The following is a 20,882-nucleotide window of genomic DNA, read 5'->3' on the forward strand; positions in this document are numbered from 1 at the left end:
CTCCTCCATTTATCTGTAAGGCTTTGGGGCGGCAGGGTAGCCTAGTGGTTAGAGTGTAGAGGCAGCAGGGTAGCCTAGTGGTTAGAGTGTTGGACTAGTAACTGGAAGTCTGTCCTCTCCTCCATTTATCTGTAAGGCTTTGGGGTGCAGGGTAGCTAGGGTAGCCTGGACTAGTAAGTGGAAGTCTGTGTTGGACTGTTGGACTAGTAACTGGAAGTCTGTCCTCTCCTCCATTTATCTGCAACACTTTGGAAACAGGTGGAAACAGAATGGTGAAATCTCATGAGCGCTGGATTTCACCTGGGAAGTTTCCCCATCAGTTCCATGAAGGAGGAGGAGAGGAGAGATGTTTCAGACATTTCAGAGAGAGGAGAGATGTTTCAGACATTTCAGAGAGAGGAGAGATGTTTCAGACATTTCAGAGAGAGGAGAGATGTTTCAGACATTTCAGAGAGCCGTAGAATGAGTCAGGAGAAACACACAAGCTAACAAGTTTTGCTTTGGTAACAGCGAAGGAAGGACAGATCACCTTTGTCATTTTACACAACGAGCTCCTTACAGAAATGTATTCAGCGTACAATCATGTAATATGATAAATATCAGAGATTTTAAACTTAAATCATTAAAACATATTGTACCAGTCTAAAGCTACTCATTCAATGGTTTTTTCAAGAATGCCAAGAGTGTAAAGTTGTCATCAAGACAAAGGCTGACTATTTTGAAGAATCGCAAATATAAAATATATTTTGATTTGTTTAACACTTTTTTGGTTACTACATGATTCCATATGTGTTATTTCATAGTGTTGATGTCTTCAACATTATTCTACAATGTAGAAAATAGTACAAATAAAGAGAAACCCTGGAATGAGGAGGTGTGTCCAAACTATTGACTGGTACTGTAGTTACAATCAATACTTTTTGTAGCATAACTAAATGCCCAAATATACAATCAATATAATAACCCTCCCTCTTACCACCCTGACTAGCAAGGGACCAGGGTACAGGTCTAATTATCGGGTTGTACTTTGTGTGCATGAGTGGGTTTGACAAATGGAAATGGATCGGTCTATTGGAAAACGACTGCAGTGTACAGTCCAGGTTGGGAGCTGATTAGTCCTGGCCTATCAATACTGGCTGGGGTGTGAGGAAGACAGACTTATTGTGAATAGATGTCTTGAAAACAGTGTTTTAAAATCAATATCTGCATGATCTCACTTGTAACATAGAAAGGAAAGCACTTGAGAAGTGGACCCCCCTCCACAAAGCACTTGAGAAGTGGCTCCCCCCCCTCCACAAAGCACTTGAGAAGTGGATCTCCCCCCCTCCACAAAGCACTTGAGAAGTGGATCTCCCCCCCTCCACAAAGCACTTGAGAAGTGGATCCCCCCTCCACAAAGCACTTGAGAAGTGGACCCCCCTCCACAAAGCACTTGAGAAGTGGATCCCCCTCCACAGTGGATCCCCCCTCCACAAAGCACTTGAGAAGTGGACAAAGCACCCCCCTCCACAAAGCACTTGAGAAGTGGCACCCCCCCCTCCACAAAGCACTTGAGAAGTGGATCTCCCCCCCTCCACAAAGCACTTGAGAAGTGGACCCCCCCCCCAAAGCCTCCACAAAGCACTTGAGAAGTGGACCCCCCCTCCACAAAGCACTTGAGAAGTGGTGGACCCCCCTCCACAAAGCACTTGAGAAGTGGACCCCCTACCTCCACAAAGCACTTGAGAAGTGGATCCCCCTCCACAAAGCCTTGAGAAGTACCCCCCCTCCCACAAAGTGGCACTTGCAGAAGTGGACCCCCCCCCAAAGCACTTGAGAAGTGGACCCCCCCTCCACAAAGCACTTGAGAAGTGGACCCCCTCCACCCTTGAGAAGTGGACCCCCCCCTACCTCCACAAAGCACTTGAGAAGTGGTCCCCTCCACAAAGCACTTGAGAAGTGGACCCCCCCCCTCCACAAAGCACTTGAGAAGTTCCTCCACAAAGCACTTGAGAAGTGGACCCCCTACCTCCACAAAGTAAACTGAGAAGTCACTTTGTCCACATCCCAAGGACAGACTGACTGTGTAGAAGTACAACTCTGTAAAAAGGTCCCAAATGGCACTCTACTCCCTCTACGGTGCAGTAGGGCTCTGGTCAAAAGGTAGTGCACTATATAGGGAACAGGGTGAATTTTTGGAGGCAACCCATTTTCTCTTAAAATAGTGAAATAAAGTAGAGTGAAGCTGCCCGTAGATGCTGATCTTGGGTCAGTTTAGCATTTCTCCCACTAATGGTTCAGGTTAGGATTGGGGAAGGGGAAGCTGATTCTAGATCTGTTCCTAGAGGAAACTTCACCCAGAGACACATGTTTGAAGAAGACATTCATTTATTTCCAAATCAGTTGTGGTCCAGAGACGGTTCAATCATTACACAAGAAACCAGTTATGAAGTGGGCTTTTCGGCCACTCAATGTTTGACTCGTAGAGAAAAGAAAAGTGGTTTTCAAAACCAAAAGAACAAAAATGATGGGACTCCAGATTCCACGGGTTTAAAAATAATTGATACATGCCAGATTGTGTACGTTAAAACACTTCCTGTTTCAGTGGTACAGGTCATTGCAACATTGTGTTTTTAAAATGTGTTTTTAAAATTTCCTTGTATGACAACGGCATAGAAAAATAGACAAACTATTCTATTATCTCTCTCTCTCTCTCGTAACACAAAATAGTTTCTTAAACCCTTTGCTTGATACATATAAACCGTCTATCAAACTAGTCGCACGTGTGAGCACAGAAGATTCTGGAAGAACCGTGTCGTTGTACATTTTGAGTTTCAGACATCTGGAAATCAAGCCAATCGCATGATGAAAATAAATGCCAGGTTCTACAGTAAGGTGTGATTCCTCCTCTGGGAAACTTTTACCTCAACAGAGGTTCACTTCTGTGAGGTAGCTCAAGCTTAAAAGGATTTGAAATATTTTCTATTTTAAAAAACAGGACTTTCCACTTAATAAAAAGTGTTAAAATAAACTCATCCAATTTCCAAGTGAATTAAACATTGTCAAATGCCTGGAAAACCATTTTAGTTAAGAGAGGCATCTTTAAAACCAAGTTCAGTCATTCCAAAACATATACAATTGTTTGAGAGCTTTTACTACAATATTCCACTCAACCTTTCAATTCTTTTTATTTTTTACGATAAAAACATCTTACAAATGGCAAAAATCAAATGTCCTTGTAATCTGAATCCACAGGTTACATCCACAGCGCTCACATTAGGAAGACGAATTTAGCTAGATCAGCAAATGGTTAAGATTATAAAATGATTGTGCCGGTTTGGGCATGACCCCAGGGACTCACTCATTAGGCACCTGATGGAAGAAACCAGACCAACAGGGAGAGGGGCTCCCTGGACTCGTCCCAGAAAAAATGATTATTTTCAACTTCCTGTTGCAAAGCGTTTTGAAACATGTTTCTATTGGGTGCCTCATTCAACAGGACCCTGAAACACGTTTCTATTGGGTGCCTCATTCAACAGGACCCTGAAACACGTTTCTATTGGTTGCCTCATTCAACAGGACCCTGAAACACGTTTCTATTAGGTGCCTCATTCAACAGGACCCTGAAACACGTTTCTATTGGGTGCCTCATTCAACAGGACCCTGAAACACGTTTCTATTGGGTGCCTCATTCAACAGGACCCTGAAACACGTTTCTATTGGGTGCCTCATTCAACAGGACCCTGAAACACGTTTCTATTGGTTGCCTCATTCAACAGGACCCTGAAACACGTTTCTATTGGTTGCCTCATTCAACAGGACCCTGAAACACGTTTCTATTGGGTGCCTCATTCAACAGGACCCTGAAACACGTTTCTATTGGTTGCCTCATTCAACAGGACCCTGAAACACGTTTCTATTGGGTGCCTCATTCAACAGGACCCTGAAACATGTTTCTATTGGTTGCCTCATTCAACAGGACCCTGAAACATGTTTCTATTGGGTGCCTCATTCAACAGGCCCCTGAAACATGTTTCTATTGGGTGCCTCATTCAACAGGCCCCTGAAACATGTTTCTATTGGGTGCCTCATTCAACAGGCCCCTGAAACATGTTTCTATTGGGTGCCTCATTCAACAGGCCCCTGAAACATGTTTCTATTGGTTGCCTCATTCAACAGGACCCTGAAACATGTTTCTATTGGGTGCTGCATTCAACAGGACCCTGAAACATGTTTCTATTGGGTGCCTCATTCAACAGGACCCTGAAACATGTTTCTATTGGGTGCCTCATTCAACAGGACCCTGAAACATGTTTCTATTGGGTGGCCTCAGAACTGGTTCGCGGTGGCTTCCGTGGAGAAGCGGTGGGCGTAGGACTCATAGATGGTATCCAGGAAGGAACTGTCGTTCTGAAAGAGAGAGAAGAGCCAATTAGAGAGAAAGAGAGAGAAGAGCGAATGAGAGAGAGAGTTAGAGAGAGTTAGAGACGGAGAGAGAGCTAGAGAGAAAGAGAGAGAGAGAAAGAGAGTTAGAGATGGAGAGAGAGCAAGGGAGAGGAGTGAGATGGAGAGGAAGGGAGAGAAGTAGAGAGGAGAGAGAGAGAGAAGCGAGCGATATAGTACTCTGATCAGGAGTGTGGAATACAAAACAAAACATTAGTATTTGGACAGGTTGAGTATGTGTCTGTCTGTGCTGGTCTGAAACAGCTCTCTTTAGCAGGACAGTGTCTGTCCGCGCTGGTCTGAAACAGCTCTCTTTAACAGGACAGTGTCCGTCTGTCTGCACTCTACACTGGTCTGAAACAGCTCTCTTTAGCAGGACATTGTCTGTCTGCGCTGGTCTGAAACAGCTCTCTTTAGCAGGACAGTGTCTGTCTGCGCTGGTCTGAAACAGCTCTCTTTAGCAGGACAGTGTCTGTCTGCGCTGGTCTGAAACAGCTCTCTTTAGCAGGACATTGTCGGTCTGTCTGCGCTGGTCTGAAACAGCTCTCTTTAGCAGGACAGTGTTTGTCTGCACTGGTCTGAAACAGCTCTCTTTAGCAGGACAGTGTTTGTCTGCACTGGTCTGAAACAGCTCTCTTTAGCAGGACAGTGTCTGTCTGTGCTGGTCTGAAACAGCTCTCTTTAGCAGGACAGTGTCTGTCTGCGCTGTTCTGAAACAGCTCTCTTTAGCAAGACAGTGTCTGTCTGTGCTGGTCTGAAACGGCTCTCTTTAGCAGGACATTGTCTGTCTGTCTGTCTGCGCTGGTCTGAAACAGCTCTCTTTAGCAGGACAGTGTCTGTCTGTGCTGGTCTGAAACGGCTCTCTTTAGCAGGACATTGTCTGTCTGTCTGTCTGTCTGCGCTGGTCTGAAACAGCTCTCTTTAGCAGGACAGTGTCTGTCTGTCTGCGCTGGTCTGAAACAGCTCTCTTTAGCAGGACAGTGTCTGTCTGTCTGCACTTCGTTGAATAACCTCAAGGTCCTTTGGCAAGACTGTCTGGCTGAACAAAGACTGAACATAAACATTGTGTCTCTGACGGTGTCCTGAGCAGAAAGACAGTGAATATAAACATAAAGGCAGGAACCAGGACAAACCATTTGGCTGTGTGAGACCAGCTGCTCCTTCAAGGAGGGGAGAGTTTGACTCCTGCAGAATTGCTAGTCTTGTTATGTAAATACATTGAAGAGAAATAGAAACGCAACATGTAAAGTCTTGGTCCCCATGTTTCATGACCTGAAATAAAAGATCCAAGAAATGTTCCAAACGGAACAAAAAGCTTATATCTAAAAAAATGCACAAATTTCTTTACAAGTGCACCCACCGCCAACGGGGCTTCTGAATCAAGTGCACCCACCGCCAACGGGGCTTCTGAATCAAGTGCACCCACCGCCAACGGGGCTTCTGAATCAAGTGCACCCACCGCCAACGGGGCTTCTGAATCAAGTGCACCCACCGCCAACGGGGCTTCTGAATCAAGTGCACCCACCGCCAACGGGGCTTCTGAATCAAGTGCAAAGCAACAGGGCTTCTGAATCAAGTGCACCCACCGCCAACGGGGCTTCTGAATCAAGTGCACCCACCGCCAACAGGGCTTCTGAATCAAGTGCACCCACCGCCAACAGGGCTTCTGAATCAAGTGCACCCACCGCCAACAGGGCTTCTGAATCAAGTGCACCCACCGCCAACAGGGCTTCTGAATCAAGTGCACCCACCGCCAACGGGGCTTCTGAATCAAGTGCACCCACGCCACGGGGCTTCTGAATCAAGTGCACCCACCGCTTTAGCAACAGGGCTTCTGAATCAAGTGCACCCACCGCCAACGGGGCTTCTGAATCAAGTGCACCCACCGCCAACGGGGCTTCTGAATCAAGTGCACCCACCGCCAACATTGGGGCTTCTGAATCAAGTGCACCCACCGAAACGGGGCTTCTGAATCAAGTGCACCCACAAACCACGGGGCTTCTGAACAAGTGCACCCACCGCCAACGGGGCTTCTGAATCAAGTGCACCCACCGCCAACGGGGCTTCTGAATCAAGTGCACCCACCGCCAACGGGGCTTCTGAATCAAGTGCACCCACCGCCAACGGGGCTTCTGAATCAAGTGCACCCACCACCAACGGGGCTTCTGAATCAAGTGCACCCACCGCCAACAGGGCTTCTGAATCAAGTGCACCCACCACCAACGGGGCTTCTGAATCAAGTGCACCCACCACCAACGGGGCTTCTGAATCAAGTGCACCCACCACCAACGGGGCTTCTGAATCAAGTGCACCCACCACCAACGGGGCTTCTGAATCAAGTGCACCCACCACAACGGGGCTTCTGAATCAAGTGCACCCACCACCAACGGGGCTTCTGAATCAAGTGCACCCACCACCAACGGGGCTTCTGAATCAAGTGCACCCACCACCAACGGGGCTTCTGAATCAAGTGCACCCACCACCAACGGGGCTTCTGAATCAAGTGCACCCACCACCAACAGGTCAACAAAAATAAAAAATTCAATAAGTGCAAGCCTTCATCGTTGTCTTTTCTCCAGAAAGGTCAGGAATGACTCGACTAGTAATGCCTTGCAGACCAACCAGTTGATCTGGATCGACCGCTTGGCGACCACTGCCTTATATGAACTGTGAACACGTACAAGCATTGAAATTGTTGCGCGATGCTAATATATATTTTTGTTCCGTGTAACTATGTTCCTGTAAAAACAGCCTGGCTCCTCCTCTCTCCTACCTGTATGAGGTGCAGCAGGGTGGCCTGGAGCTGGCTCTTAGAGAGGCCCCTGGGTTGGGGGTCGTCGGGGGCCTGTGGGGCCAGGAGGGCTGAGGGAGGATGAGGGCTAGGGGGGCAGTGGGTGTCCCCAGAGGCTTTGGCCTGGGGGCGCTTGGCCTGGGAGAAGACACTGGGGGACAGGAGCAGGGTAGGTGCCACCGTGGCTGGGATACGCTGGGGGGAGATCACCTGGAGACAGAGAGGAGATGGTTAGAGACAGAGACCTTACTTCCACAAACACAGATCCCTCCCTGTGCAAAACCACTCCAGCACTTTGTTACAGTCCTTTGAGTCAGATAGGATATATTTAGTATGTTACAGTCCTTTGAGTCAGATAGGATATATTTAGTATGTTACAGTCCTTTGAGTCAGATAGGATATATTTAGTATGTTACAGTCCTTTGAGTCAGATAGGATATATTTAGTATTTTACAGTCCTTTGAGTCAGATAGGATATATATATTTATTATTTACCTGGAACTTCTGAGCAGCGGTGCCTGCAGAGTTCTTGTCAGCCAAACTGTCCAGAGACCTGGCTGTAGAATGAGCCGACTGCTGGCCGTGCTGCCCCATGGCTGGGGGGGCTAGAGGGGCTGGCTCGTGGAAGCGAGGAGCCAGGTTAGAGGAAGGCCTAGTGGGCTCCGGGACCAGACTCTGCTCCTGTTGAACCAGCTGCAGCCTCTGGAGCAGCTCATGGGGGGAGACAACACCGGTTAGCTGCCCCGGCTGGGGGTGACCTGGCAGGGCTTGGAGGTATAAGGGCTGGGGGTGCTGGAAGGGGTGGAAAGGGTGACAGGGCTGTGACTGAGGATGCCCAGGCTGGGGTTGGTGGGGAGGTTGAGACTGGGAGGGGTGTGAGGGCAACATGGGGACCAGCATCTGGGGGGGCTTGGTGGGGCTAAAGTACAACGGCCGGGCCTGGTGAGGAGGGAGGTGATGGTGTTGAGAACCAGGGAAGCCCAAAGCATCCACCAGGAGAGGCTGAGGACGGGCAGACTGGAGACCAGGGATGAGAGGAGGAGGACGAGGACAACAGGGAGTGGAGGTGGTCATTGAAGGGGTGGTGGAAGTGGGCTGGTTCTGGAACAGTCTCTGGATGGGGTCTTGTCTGGCCTGGGTCTGATGGTGGAGGACAGAGGGGGCTCCGTTCTCATGCAGTCTGTTCTCGGGTGACTCAGAGACGGGTTGGAGCTGCTCCATAGGACCTCCTCTCTGGAGCTGCTCCATAGGACCTCCTCTCTGGAGCTGCTCCATAGGACCTCCTCTCTGGAGCTGCTCCATAGGACCTCCTCTCTGGAGCTGCTTCTGAGGCTGGGAGGAGGAGGCGGAGGAGGCGGCATCCTTCATGAGCTTCTGGAAGGCAGGGCAGTGCTGCGGGGGGCTGCTACCTGAGATCAGACCCCCTTCCTGGGCCTGGAGATGGAGCTGGGCCTGGACTGGGTCGTCGTAGGACAGGGAACGGGCCACCGCCGGGCGGACACCACCAGGCTTCCCCTGGGGCTGGGACCCTGGACCTCCTGACCCAGCCATGGGAGAGACCAGCTCTGCTCTGGGCTGCTGTACACCAAACAGAGTGGCCAGAGAGAGAGGCCTGGGCTCTCCTCCACCATCCTAAGAGAGGAAAAGGGTGATGGAGAGAGAGAGGGGGAGAGATCGGTGGTGTGGAACAGAAGGGAGAGAACATAAGGAAAACAAACAGTAGAGCCTAACTGTGAAACCAGGTCAACACTGTGTTAGAAATCAGCAATTTGACTATTTAAAAAAAAAAAAAAATAATTCACAGGGTGGATAAACCACATTTAAAATCTACTTATTTCCATTGTGTTGAATAAGGTGAAAGGCTCTGTGTACCTGAACAGGCCTCTCCTGTAGCCCAGGCTGGGGATATCTCTCCATAGGTTTGACAGGGATAGGTTTGATCAGGCTGGGGTTGGCATTAAGGGCACTACACCCTCCTATCTCTTTAGGCTCTGGTTGGCCACCCTGAGAGGAGAGAGAGACATTAACAGGACATTGATGTCCGTTCATTTAACCCATTTTCATACATGGCGCATTCAGGAATACATTAGTATGCACACATTATGATACAGCTGCAGACATCTTATTTCCTCAGAATTACATGAATCACAAGGCTGCAGGCTTGTTATATGCTTTAGTGCCCCCTAGTGGTAGTGGTGTGTTAGTACCTTGTCATAGTGGTAACATGTGGTGTAGACCTTACTGTGAAACGCTTACAAGCCCTTCATTTTCTTCACTGCATTGTTGGTTACGAAAATATTTACTAAATAAACTTAAGTAAAAACATTTTTAAAAGTAACAAAATAACGAGGCTATATATACAGGGGTTACCGGTACTGAGTCAGTGTGGAGGCTATATATACAGGGGGTACCGGTACTGAGTCAGTGTGGAGGCTATATATACAGGGGGTACCGGTACTGAGTCAGTGTGGAGGCTATATATACAGGGGGTACCGGTACTGAGTCAGTGTGGAGGCTATATATACAGGGGTACCGGTACTGAGTCAGTGTGGAGGCTATATACAGGGGTACCGGTACTGAGGGGTACCGGTACTGAGTCAGTGTGGAGGCTATATATACAGGGGGTACCGGTACTGAGTCAGTGTGGAGGCTATATACAGGGGGTACCGGTACTGAGTCAGTGTGGAGGCTATATACAGGGGGTACCGGTACCGAGTCAGTGTGGAGGCTATATATACAGGGGGTACCGGTACTGAGTCAGTGTGGAGGCTATATACAGGGGGTACCGGTACTGAGTCAGTGTGGAGGCTATATATACAGGGGGTACCGGTACTGAGTCAGTGTGGAGGCTATATACAGGGGGTACCGGTACTGAGTCAGTGTGGAGGCTATATATACAGGGGGTACCGGTACTGAGTCAGTGTGGAGGCTATATATACAGGGGGTACCGGTACTGAGTCAGTGTGGAGGCTATATATACAGGGGGTACCGGTACTGAGTCAGTGTGGAGGCTATATATACAGGGGGTACCGGTACTGAGTCAGTGTGGAGGCTATATATACAGGGGGTACCGGTACTGAGTCAGTGTGGAGGCTATATACAGGGGGTACCGGTACTGAGTCAGTGTGGAGGCTATATACAGGGGGTACCGGTACTGAGTCAGTGTGGAGGCTATATACAGGGGGTACCGGTACTGAGTCAGTGTGGAGGCTATATATACAGGGGGTACCGGTACTGAGTCAGTGTGGAGGCTATATACAGGGGGTACCGGTACTGAGTCAGTGTGGAGGCTATATACAGGGGGTACCGGTACTGAGTCAGTGTGGAGGCTATATATACAGGGGGTACCGGTACTGAGTCAGTGTGGAGGCTATATACAGGGGGTACCGGTACTGAGTCAGTGTGGAGGCTATATATACAGGGGTTACCGGTACCGAGTCAGTGTGGAGGCTATATACAGGGGGTACCGGTACCGAGTCAGTGTGGAGGCTATATATACAGGGGGTACCGGTACTGAGTCAGTGTGGAGGCTATATATACAGGGGGTACCGGTACTGAGTCAGTGTGGAGGCTATATATACAGGGGGTACCGGTACTGAGTCAGTGTGGAGGCTATATATACAGGGGGTACCGGTACCGAGTCAGTGTGGAGGCTATATATACAGGGGGTACCGGTACTGAGTCAGTGTGGAGGCTATATACAGGGGGTTACCGGTACTGAGTCAGTGTGGAGGCTATATACAGGGGGTACCGGTACTGAGTCAGTGTGGAGGCTATATACAGGGGGTACCGGTACCGAGTCAGTGTGGAGGCTATATATACAGGGGGTACCGGTACTGAGTCAGTGTGGAGGCTATATACAGGGGGTACCGGTACTGAGTCAGTGTGGAGGCTATATACAGGGGGTACCGGTACTGAGTCAGTGTGGAGGCTATATATACAGGGGGTACCGGTACTGAGTCAGTGTGGAGGCTATATACAGGGGGTACCGGTACTGAGTCAGTGTGGAGGCTATATATACAGGGGGTACCGGTACTGAGTCAGTGTGGAGGCCATATACAGGGAGTACAGGTACCGAGTCAGTGTGGAGGCTATATACAGGGGGTACCGGTACCGAGTCAGTGTGGAGGCTATATATACAGGGGGTACCGGTACTGAGTCAGTGTGGAGGCTATATACAGGGAGTACAGGTACCGAGTCAGTGTGGAGGCTATATATACAGGGGGTACCGGTACTGAGTCAGTGTGGAGGCTATATACAGGGGGTACCGGTACCGAGTCAGTGTGGAGGCTATATACAGGGGGTACCGGTACTGAGTCAGTGTGGAGGCTATATACAGGGGGTACCGGTACTGAGTCAGTGTGGAGGCTATATATACAGGGGGTACCGGTACTGAGTCAGTGTGGAGGCTATATATACAGGGGGTACCGGTACTGAGTCAGTGTGGAGGCTATATATACAGGGGGTACCGGTACTGAGTCAGTGTGGAGGCTATATACAGGGGGTACCGGTACTGAGTCAGTGTGGAGGCTATATATACAGGGGGTACCGGTACTGAGTCAGTGTGGAGGCTATATACAGGGGGTACAGGTACTGAGTCAGTGTGGAGGCTATATATACAGGGGTACCGGTACTGAGTCAGTGTGGAGGCTATATACAGGGGTACCGGTACTGAGTCAGTGTGGAGGCTATATATACAGGGGGTACCGGTACTGAGTCAGTGTGGAGGCTATATACAGGGGGTACTGAGTCAGTGTGGAGGCTATATATACAGGGGGTACCGGTACTGAGTCAGTGTGGAGGCTATATATACAGGGGGTACCGGTACTGAGTCAGTGTGGAGGCTATATATACAGGGGTACCGGTACTGAGTCAGTGTGGAGGCTATATATACAGGGGGTACCGGTACTGAGTCAGTGTGGAGGCTATATATACAGGGGTACCGGTACTGAGTCAGTGTGGAGGCTATATATACAGGGGGTACCGGTACTGAGTCAGTGTGGAGGCTATATACAGGGGGTACCGGTACTGAGTCAGTGTGGAGGCTATATATACAGGGGGTACCGGTACTGAGTCAGTGTGGAGGCTATATACAGGGGGTACCGGTACTGAGTCAGTGTGGAGGCTATATACAGGGGGTACCGGTACTGAGTCAGTGTGGAGGCTATATACAGGGGTTACCGGTACTGAGTCAGTGTGGAGGCTATATACAGGGGGTACCGGTACTGAGTCAGTGTGGAGGCTATATATACAGGGGGTACCGGTACCGAGTCAGTGTGGAGGCTATATACAGGGGGCACCGGTACTGAGTCAGTGTGGAGGCTATATACAGGGGGCACCGGTACTGAGTCAGTGTGGAGGCTATATATACAGGGGGGTTACCGGTACTGAGTCAGTGTGGAGGCTATATACAGGGGTACCGGTACTGAGTCAGTGTGGAGGCTATATACAGGGGGTACCGGTACTGAGTCAGTGTGGAGGCTATATACAGGGGTACCGGTCTGAGTCAGTGTGGAGGCTATATATACAGGGGTACCGGTACTGAGTCAGTGTGGAGGCTATATACAGGGGGTACCGGTACTGAGTCAGTGTGGAGGCTATATATACAGGGGGTACCGGTACTGAGTCAGTGTGGAGGCTATATATACAGGGGGTACCGGTACTGAGTCAGTGTGGAGGCTATATACAGGGGGTCAGTGTGAGTCAGTGTGGAGGCTATATACAGGGGGTACCGGTACTGAGTCAGTGTGGAGGCTATATACAGGGGTACCGGTACTGAGTCAGTGTGGAGGCTATATACAGGGGGTACCGGTACTGAGTCAGTGTGGAGGCTATATATACAGGGGGTACCGGTACTGAGTCAGTGTGGAGGCTATATACAGGGGGTACCGGTACTGAGTCAGTGTGGAGGCTATATACAGGGGGTACCGGTACTGAGTCAGTGTGGAGGCTATATATACAGGGGGTACCGGTACTGAGTCAGTGTGGAGGCTATATACAGGGGTACCGGTACTGAGTCAGTGTGGAGGCTATATACAGGGGGTACCGGTACTGAGTCAGTGTGGAGGCTATATACAGGGGGTACCGGTACTGAGTCAGTGTGGAGGCTATATACAGGGGGTACCGGTACTGAGTCAGTGTGGAGGCTATATACAGGGGTACCGGTACTGAGTCAGTGTGGAGGCTATATACAGGGGGTACCGGTACTGAGTCAGTGTGGAGGCTATATATACAGGGGGTACCGGTACTGAGTCAGTGTGGAGGCTATATATACAGGGGGTACCGGTACTGAGTCAGTGTGGAGGCTATATACAGGGGGTACCGGTACTGAGTCAGTGTGGAGGCTATATACAGGGGGTACCGGTACTGAGTCAGTGTGGAGGCTATATACAGGGGGTACCGGTACTGAGTCAGTGTGGAGGCTATATACAGGGGGTTACCGGTACTGAGTCAGTGTGGAGGCTATATACAGGGGGTACCGGTACTGAGTCAGTGTGGAGGCTATATACAGGGGGTACCGGTACTGAGTCAGTGTGGAGGCTATATACAGGGGGTACCGGTACTGAGTCAGTGTGGAGGCTATATACAGGGGGTACCGGTACTGAGTCAGTGTGGAGGCTATATACAGGGGTACAGGTACCGAGTCAGTGTGGAGGCTATATATACAGGGGTACCGGTACTGAGTCAGTGTGGAGGCTATATATACAGGGGGTACCGGTACTGAGTCAGTGTGGAGGCTATATATACAGGGGGTACCGGTACTGAGTCAGTGTGGAGGCTATATACAGGGGGTAGGGTACCTGAGTCAGTGTGGAGGCTATATACAGGGGGTACCGGTACCGAGTCAGTGTGGAGGCTATATATACAGGGGGTACCGGTACTGAGTCAGTGTGGAGGCTATATACAGGGGGTACCGGTACTGAGTCAGTGTGGAGGCTATATATACAGGGGTACCGGTACTGAGTCAGTGTGGAGGCTATATATACAGGGGGTACCGGTACTGAGTCAGTGTGGAGGCTATATATACAGGGGTACCGGTACTGAGTCAGTGTGGAGGCTATATACAGGGGTACCGGTACTGAGTCAGTGTGGAGGCTATATATACAGGGGCGGTACTGAGTCAGTGTGGAGGCTATATACAGGGGGTACCGGTACTGAGTCAGTGTGGAGGCTATATACAGGGGTATACTGAGTCAGTGTGGAGGCTATATACAGGGGGTACCGGTACTGAGTCAGTGTGGAGGCTATATACAGGGGTACCGGTACTGAGTCAGTGTGGAGGCTATATACAGGGGTACAGTACTGAGTCAGTGTGGAGGCTATATACAGGGGGTACCGGTACTGAGTCAGTGTGGAGGCTATATACAGGGGGCACCGATACTGAGTCAGTGTGGAGGCTATATACAGGGGGTTACCGGTACTGAGTCAGTTTGGAGGCTATATACAGGGGGTACCGGTACCGAGTCAGTGTGGAGGCTATATACAGGGGGTTACCGGTACTGAGTCAGTGTGGAGGCTATATATACAGGGGGTACCGGTACTGAGTCAGTGTGGAGGCTATATATACAGGGGGTACCGGTACTGAGTCAGTGTGGAGGCTATATACAGGGGTACCGGTACTGAGTCAGTGTGGAGGCTATATACAGGGGGTACCGGTACTGAGTCAGTGTGGAGGCTATATATACAGGGGGTACCGGTACTGAGTCAGTGTGGAGGCTATATATACAGGGGGTACCGGTACTGAGTCAGTGTGGAGGCTATATACAGGGGGTACCGGTACTGAGTCAGTGTGGAGGCTATATACAGGGGGTACCGGTACTGAGTCAGTGTGGAGGCTATATACAGGGGTTACCGGTACTGAGTCAGTGTGGAGGGCTAGGGGGTACCGGTACTGAGTCAGTGTGGAGGCTATATATACAGGGGGTACCGGTACTGAGTCAGTGTGGAGGCTATATACAGGGGCACCGATACTGAGTCAGTGTGGAGGCTATATACAGGGGGCACCGATACTGAGTCAGTGTGGAGGCTATATACAGGGGTTACCGGTACTGAGTCAGTTTGGAGGCTATATACAGGGGTACCGGTACCGAGTCAGTGTGGAGGCTATATACAGGGGGTACCGGTACTGAGTCAGTGTGGAGGCTATATATACAGGGGGTACCGGTACTGAGTCAGTGTGGAGGCTATATACAGGTGGTACCGGTACTGAGTCAGTGTGGAGGCTATATACAGGGGTACCGGTACTGAGTCAGTGTGGAGGCTATATACAGGGGTACCGGTACTGAGTCAGTGTGGAGGCTATATATACAGGGGTACCGGTACTGAGTCAGTGTGGAGGCTATATATACAGGGGGTACCGGTACTGAGTCAGTGTGGAGGCTATATACAGGGGGTACCGGTACTGAGTCAGTGTGGAGGCTATATACAGGGGTTACCGGTACTGAGTCAGTGTGGAGGCTATATACAGGGGGTACCGGTACTGAGTCAGTGTGGAGGCTATATACAGGGGTTACCGGTACTGAGTCAGTGTGGAGGCTATATACAGGGGGTACCGGTACTGAGTCAGTGTGGAGGCTATATACAGGGGGTTACCGGTACTGAGTCAGTGTGGAGGCTATATACAGGGGGTACCGGTACTGAGTCAGTGTGGAGGCTATATACAGGGGGTACCGGTACTGAGTCAGTGTGGAGGCTATATATACAGGGGTTACCGGTACTGAGTCAGTGTGGAGGCTATATATACAGGGGGTACCGGTACTGAGTCAGTGTGGAGGCTATATATACAGGGGGTACCGGTACTGAGTCAGTGTGGAGGCTATATACAGGGGGTACCGGTACTGAGTCAGTGTGGAGGCTATATATACAGGGGGTACCGGTACTGAGTCAGTGTGGAGGCTATATACAGGGGGTACCGGTACCGAGTCAGTGTGGAGGCTATATACAGGGGGTACCGGTACTGAGTCAGTGTGGAGGCTATATATACAGGGGTTACCGGTACCGAGTCAGTGTGGAGGCTATATATACAGGGGGTACCGGTACTGAGTCAGTGTGGAGGCTATATACAGGGGGTACCGGTACCGAGTCAGTGTGGAGGCTATATACAGGGGGTACCGGTACTGAGTCAGTGTGGAGGCTATATATACAGGGGTTACCGGTACCGAGTCAGTGTGGAGGCTATATATACAGGGGGTACCGGTACTGAGTCAGTGTGGAGGCTATATATACAGGGGTTACCGGTACCGAGTCAGTGTGGAGGCTATATATACAGGGGGTACCGGTACTGAGTCAGTGTGGAGGCTATATATACAGGGGGTACCGGTACTGAGTCAGTGTGGAGGCTATATACAGGGGGTACCGGTACTGAGTCAGTGTGGAGGCTATATATACAGGGGGTACCGGTACTGAGTCAGTGTGGAGGCTATATACAGGGGGTACCGGTACCGAGTCAGTGTGGAGGCTATATACAGGGGGTACCGGTACTGAGTCAGTGTGGAGGCTATATATACAGGGGGTACCGGTACTGAGTCAGTGTGGAGGCTATATACAGGGGGTACCGGTACTGAGTCAGTGTGGAGGCTATATACAGGGGGTACCGGTACTGAGTCAGTGTGGAGGCTATATACAGGGGTACCGGTACTGAGTCAGTGTGGAGGCTATATATACAGGGGGTACCGGTACTGAGTCAGTGTGGAGGCTATATACAGGGGGTACCGGTACTGAGTCAGTGTGGAGGCTATATACAGGGGGTACCGGTACTGAGTCAGTGTGGAGGCTATATATACAGGGGTTACCGGTACCGAGTCAGTGTGGAGGCTATATATACAGGGGGTACCGGTACTGAGTCAGTGTGGAGGCTATATATACAGGGGGTACCGGTACTGAGTCAGTGTGGAGGCTATATATACAGGGGGTACCGGTACCGAGTCAGTGTGGAGGCTATATACAGGGGGCACCGATACTGAGTCAGTGTGGAGGCTATATACAGGGGGCACCGATACTGAGTCAGTGTGGAGGCTATATACAGGGGGTTACCGGTACTGAGTCAGTTTGGAGGCTATATACAGGGGGTACCGGTACCGAGTCAGTGTGGAGGCTATATACAGGGGGTACCGGTACTGAGTCAGTGTGGAGGCTATATATACAGGGGGTACCGGTACTGAGTCAGTGTGGAGGCTATATACAGGTGGTACCGGTACTGAGTCAGTGTGGAGGCTATATACAGGGGGTACCGGTACTGAGTCAGTGTGGAGGCTATATACAGGGGGTACCGGTACTGAGTCAGTGTGGAGGCTATATATACAGGGGGTACCGGTACTGAGTCAGTGTGGAGGCTATATACAGGGGGTACCGGTACTGAGTCAGTGTGGAGGCTATATATACAGGGGTTACCGGTACTGAGTCAGTGTGGAGGCTATATACAGGGGGTACCGGTACTGAGTCAGTGTGGAGGCTATATACAGGGGGGTACTGAGTCAGTGTGGAGGCTATATACAGGGGGTACCGGTACTGAGTCAGTGTGGAGGCTATATATACAGGGGGTACCGGTACTGAGTCAGTGTGGAGGCTATATACAGGGGGTACCGGTACTGAGTCAGTGTGGAGGCTATATATACAGGGGGTACCGGTACTGAGTCAGTGTGGAGGCTATATACAGGGGGTACCGGTACTGAGTCAGTGTGGAGGCTATATACAGGGGTTACCGGTACTGAGTCAGTGTGGAGGCTATATATACAGGGGGTACCGGTACTGAGTCAGTGTGGAGGCTATATACAGGGGGTACCGGTACTGAGTCAGTGTGGAGGCTATATATACAGGGGGTACCGGTACTGAGTCAGTGTGGAGGCTATATACAGGGGGTACCGGTACTGAGTCAGTGTGGAGGCTATATACAGGGGGTACCGGTACTGAGTCAGTGTGGAGGCTATATACAGGGGTACCGGTACTGAGTCAGTGTGGAGGCTATATACAGGGGTACCGGTACCGAGTCAGTGTGGAGGCTATATATACAGGGGTTACCGGTACCGAGTCAGTGTGGAGGCTATATACAGGGGGTTACCGGTACTGAGTCAGTGTGGAGGCTATATACAGGGGGTACCGGTACTGAGTCAGTGTGGAGGCTATATACAGGGGGTTACCGGTACCGAGTCAGTGTGGAGGCTATATACAGGGGGTACCGGTACTGAGTCAGTGTGGAGGCTATATACAGGGGGTTACCGGTACCGAGTCAGTGTGGAGGCTATATATACAGGGGGTACCGGTACTGAGTCAGTGTGGAGGCTATATATACAGGGGGTACCGGTACTGAGTCAGTTTGGAGGCTATATACAGGGGGTACCGGTACTGAGTCAGTGTGGAGGCTATATTTACAGGGGGTACCGGTACTGAGTCAGCGTGGAGGCTATATTTACAGGGGGTACCGGTACTGAGTCAGTGTGGAGGCTATATACAGGGGGTTACCGGTACCGAGTCAGTGTGGAGGCTATATACAGGGGGTACCGGTACTGAGTCAGTGTGGAGGCTATATACAGGTGGTACCGGTACTGAGTCAGTGTGGAGGCTATATACAGGGGGTTACCGGTACCGAGTCAGTGTGGAGGCCATATACAGGGGGTACCGGTACTGAGTCAGTGTGGAGGCTATATACAGGGGGTACCGGTACTGAGTCAGTGTGGAGGCTATATACAGGTGGTACCGGTACCGAGTCAGTGTGGAGGCTATATACAGGGGGTACCGGTACTGAGTCAGTGTGGAGGCTATATACAGGTGGTACCGGTACCGAGTCAGTGTGGAGGCTATATACAGGGGGTACCGGTAAAGGGAGATATCTAGTCAGTTGCACAACTGAATGCAGTCAACTGAAATGAGTCTTCCTCAGTTAACCCCACCCCTCTGAATCAGAGAGGTGCTGGGGGGGGGCTGCCTTAATGGACGCCAGGGAACACTGGGTTAACTGCCTTGTTCAGGGGCAGAACGACAGATATTTACCTTGTCGGCTCGGTACAGAGTAAAATGTGCGGTGGTAGAGGTCGGTAATTTGCACATGTAGGTAGGAGTAAAGTGACTAGACCATAAACAGCGAGTAGCAGCAGTGTAAAAACAAGGAGGGGGGTGAACCAAATAGTCCAGATGGCCATTTTATCAATAGTTCAGCAGTCTTATGGCTTGGGGGAAAAAGCTGTTAAGGAACGTGAAACTCTCGACCCGCTCCACTACAGACCCGGCAATGTGAATGGGGTCCGGTCTTCCTTTTCCTGTAGTCCACATTCATCTCCTTTGTCTCGATCACATTGATGGAGAGGTTGTTGTCGTGGCACCACACTACCAGGTCTCTGACCTCCTCCCTATAGGCTGTCTCATCGTTGTCGGTGATCAGGCCTACCACCGCTGGGTGATCAGGTCTACTACCGCTGGGTGATCAGGCCTACCACCGTTGGGTGATCAGGCCTACCACCGCTGGGTGATCAGGTCTACCACCGCTGGGTGATCAGGTCTACCACCGCTGGGTGACCAGGTCTACTACCGCTGGGTGACCAGGTCTACTACCGCTGGGTGACCAGGTCTACTACCGCTGGGTGACCAGGTCTACTACCGCTGGGTGACCAGGTCTTCTACCGCTGGGTGACCAGGTCTACTACCGCTGGGTGATCAGGTCTACTACCGCTGGGTGACCAGGTCTACTACCGCTGGGTGACCAGGTCTACTACCGCTGGGTGACCAGGTCTACTACCGCTGGGTGACCAGGTCTACTACCGCTGGGTGACCAGGTCTTCTACCGCTGGGTGATCAGGTCTACTACCGCTGGGTGATCAGGTCTACTACCGCTGGGTGATCAGGTCTACTACCGCTGGGTGATCAGGTCTACTACCGCTGGGTGATCAGGTCTACCACCGCTGGGTGATCAGGTCTACCACCGCTGGGTGATCAGGTCTACCACCGCTGGGTGATCAGGTCTACTACCGCTGGGTGACCAGGTCTACTACCGCTGGGTGACCAGGTCTACTACCGCTGGGTGACCAGGTCTACTACCGCTGGGTGACCAGGTCTACTACCGCTGGGTGACCAGGTCTACTACCGCTGGGTGATCAGGTCTACTACCGCTGGGTGATCAGGTCTACCACCGCTGGGTGATCAGGTCTACCACCGCTGGGTCGTCAGCAAACTTGATGGTGTTGGAGTCGTGCCTGGCTACGCAGTCGTAGGTGAACAGGGAGTACAGGAGGGGACTGAGCACGCACCCCTGGGGAGCTCCAGTGTTGAGGATCAGCATGGCAGATGTGTTGTTGCCTACCCTCACCACCTGGGGGAGGCCCGTCAGGAAGTCCAGGATCCCGTTGCAGAGGGAGGTGTTTAGTCCCAGGATCCTTAGCTTAGTGATGAGCTGTGAGGGGACTATGGTGTTGAACGCTGAGCTGTAGTCAATGAACAGCATTCTCACATAGGTGTTCCTTTTGTCTAGAGGGGAAAGGGCAGTGTGGAGTGGGTCTAGGGTTTCTGGGATGATGGTGTTGATGTGAGCCATGACCAGCATTTCAAAGCACTTCATGGCTACGGGGCGGTAATCATTTAGGCAGGTCACCTTCGCTTCCTAGGGCACAGGTACTATGGTGGTCTGTTTGAAACTTGTAGGTATTACAGACTCAGACAGGGAGAAGTTGAAAATGTCAGTGAA

The 20,882-nt window shown here is 50.9% G+C and overlaps 1 protein-coding gene across 3 annotated transcripts in view; it reads right to left on the bottom strand.

The window, feature by feature from the left end:
* Nucleotides 1–2,349: 2,349 nt before the first annotated feature.
* dcp1b (decapping mRNA 1B) overlaps nt 2,350–20,882 on the bottom strand; it is a 46,944-nt gene continuing 28,411 nt past the window's right edge. For 2 of the 3 annotated variants that reach the window (XM_065016115.1, XM_065016114.1), the window contains exons 6-9: nt 9,086–9,217; nt 7,709–8,845; nt 7,196–7,423; nt 2,350–4,389 (exon numbers count right to left, since the gene is read on the bottom strand). In XM_065016115.1, coding sequence (XP_064872187.1) covers nt 4,309–4,389; nt 7,196–7,423; nt 7,709–8,845; nt 9,086–9,217 — 1,578 coding nt within the window. In that variant the 3' untranslated portion in view covers nt 2,350–4,308. The remainder of the gene's footprint in view (nt 4,390–7,195; nt 7,424–7,708; nt 8,846–9,085; nt 9,218–20,882) is intronic. The other variant, XM_065016116.1, reaches the window with a different exon arrangement.

Source organism: Oncorhynchus nerka, unplaced genomic scaffold (genome assembly GCF_034236695.1).
Source record: "Oncorhynchus nerka isolate Pitt River unplaced genomic scaffold, Oner_Uvic_2.0 unplaced_scaffold_1140, whole genome shotgun sequence".
NCBI lineage: Eukaryota > Metazoa > Chordata > Actinopteri > Salmoniformes > Salmonidae > Oncorhynchus > Oncorhynchus nerka.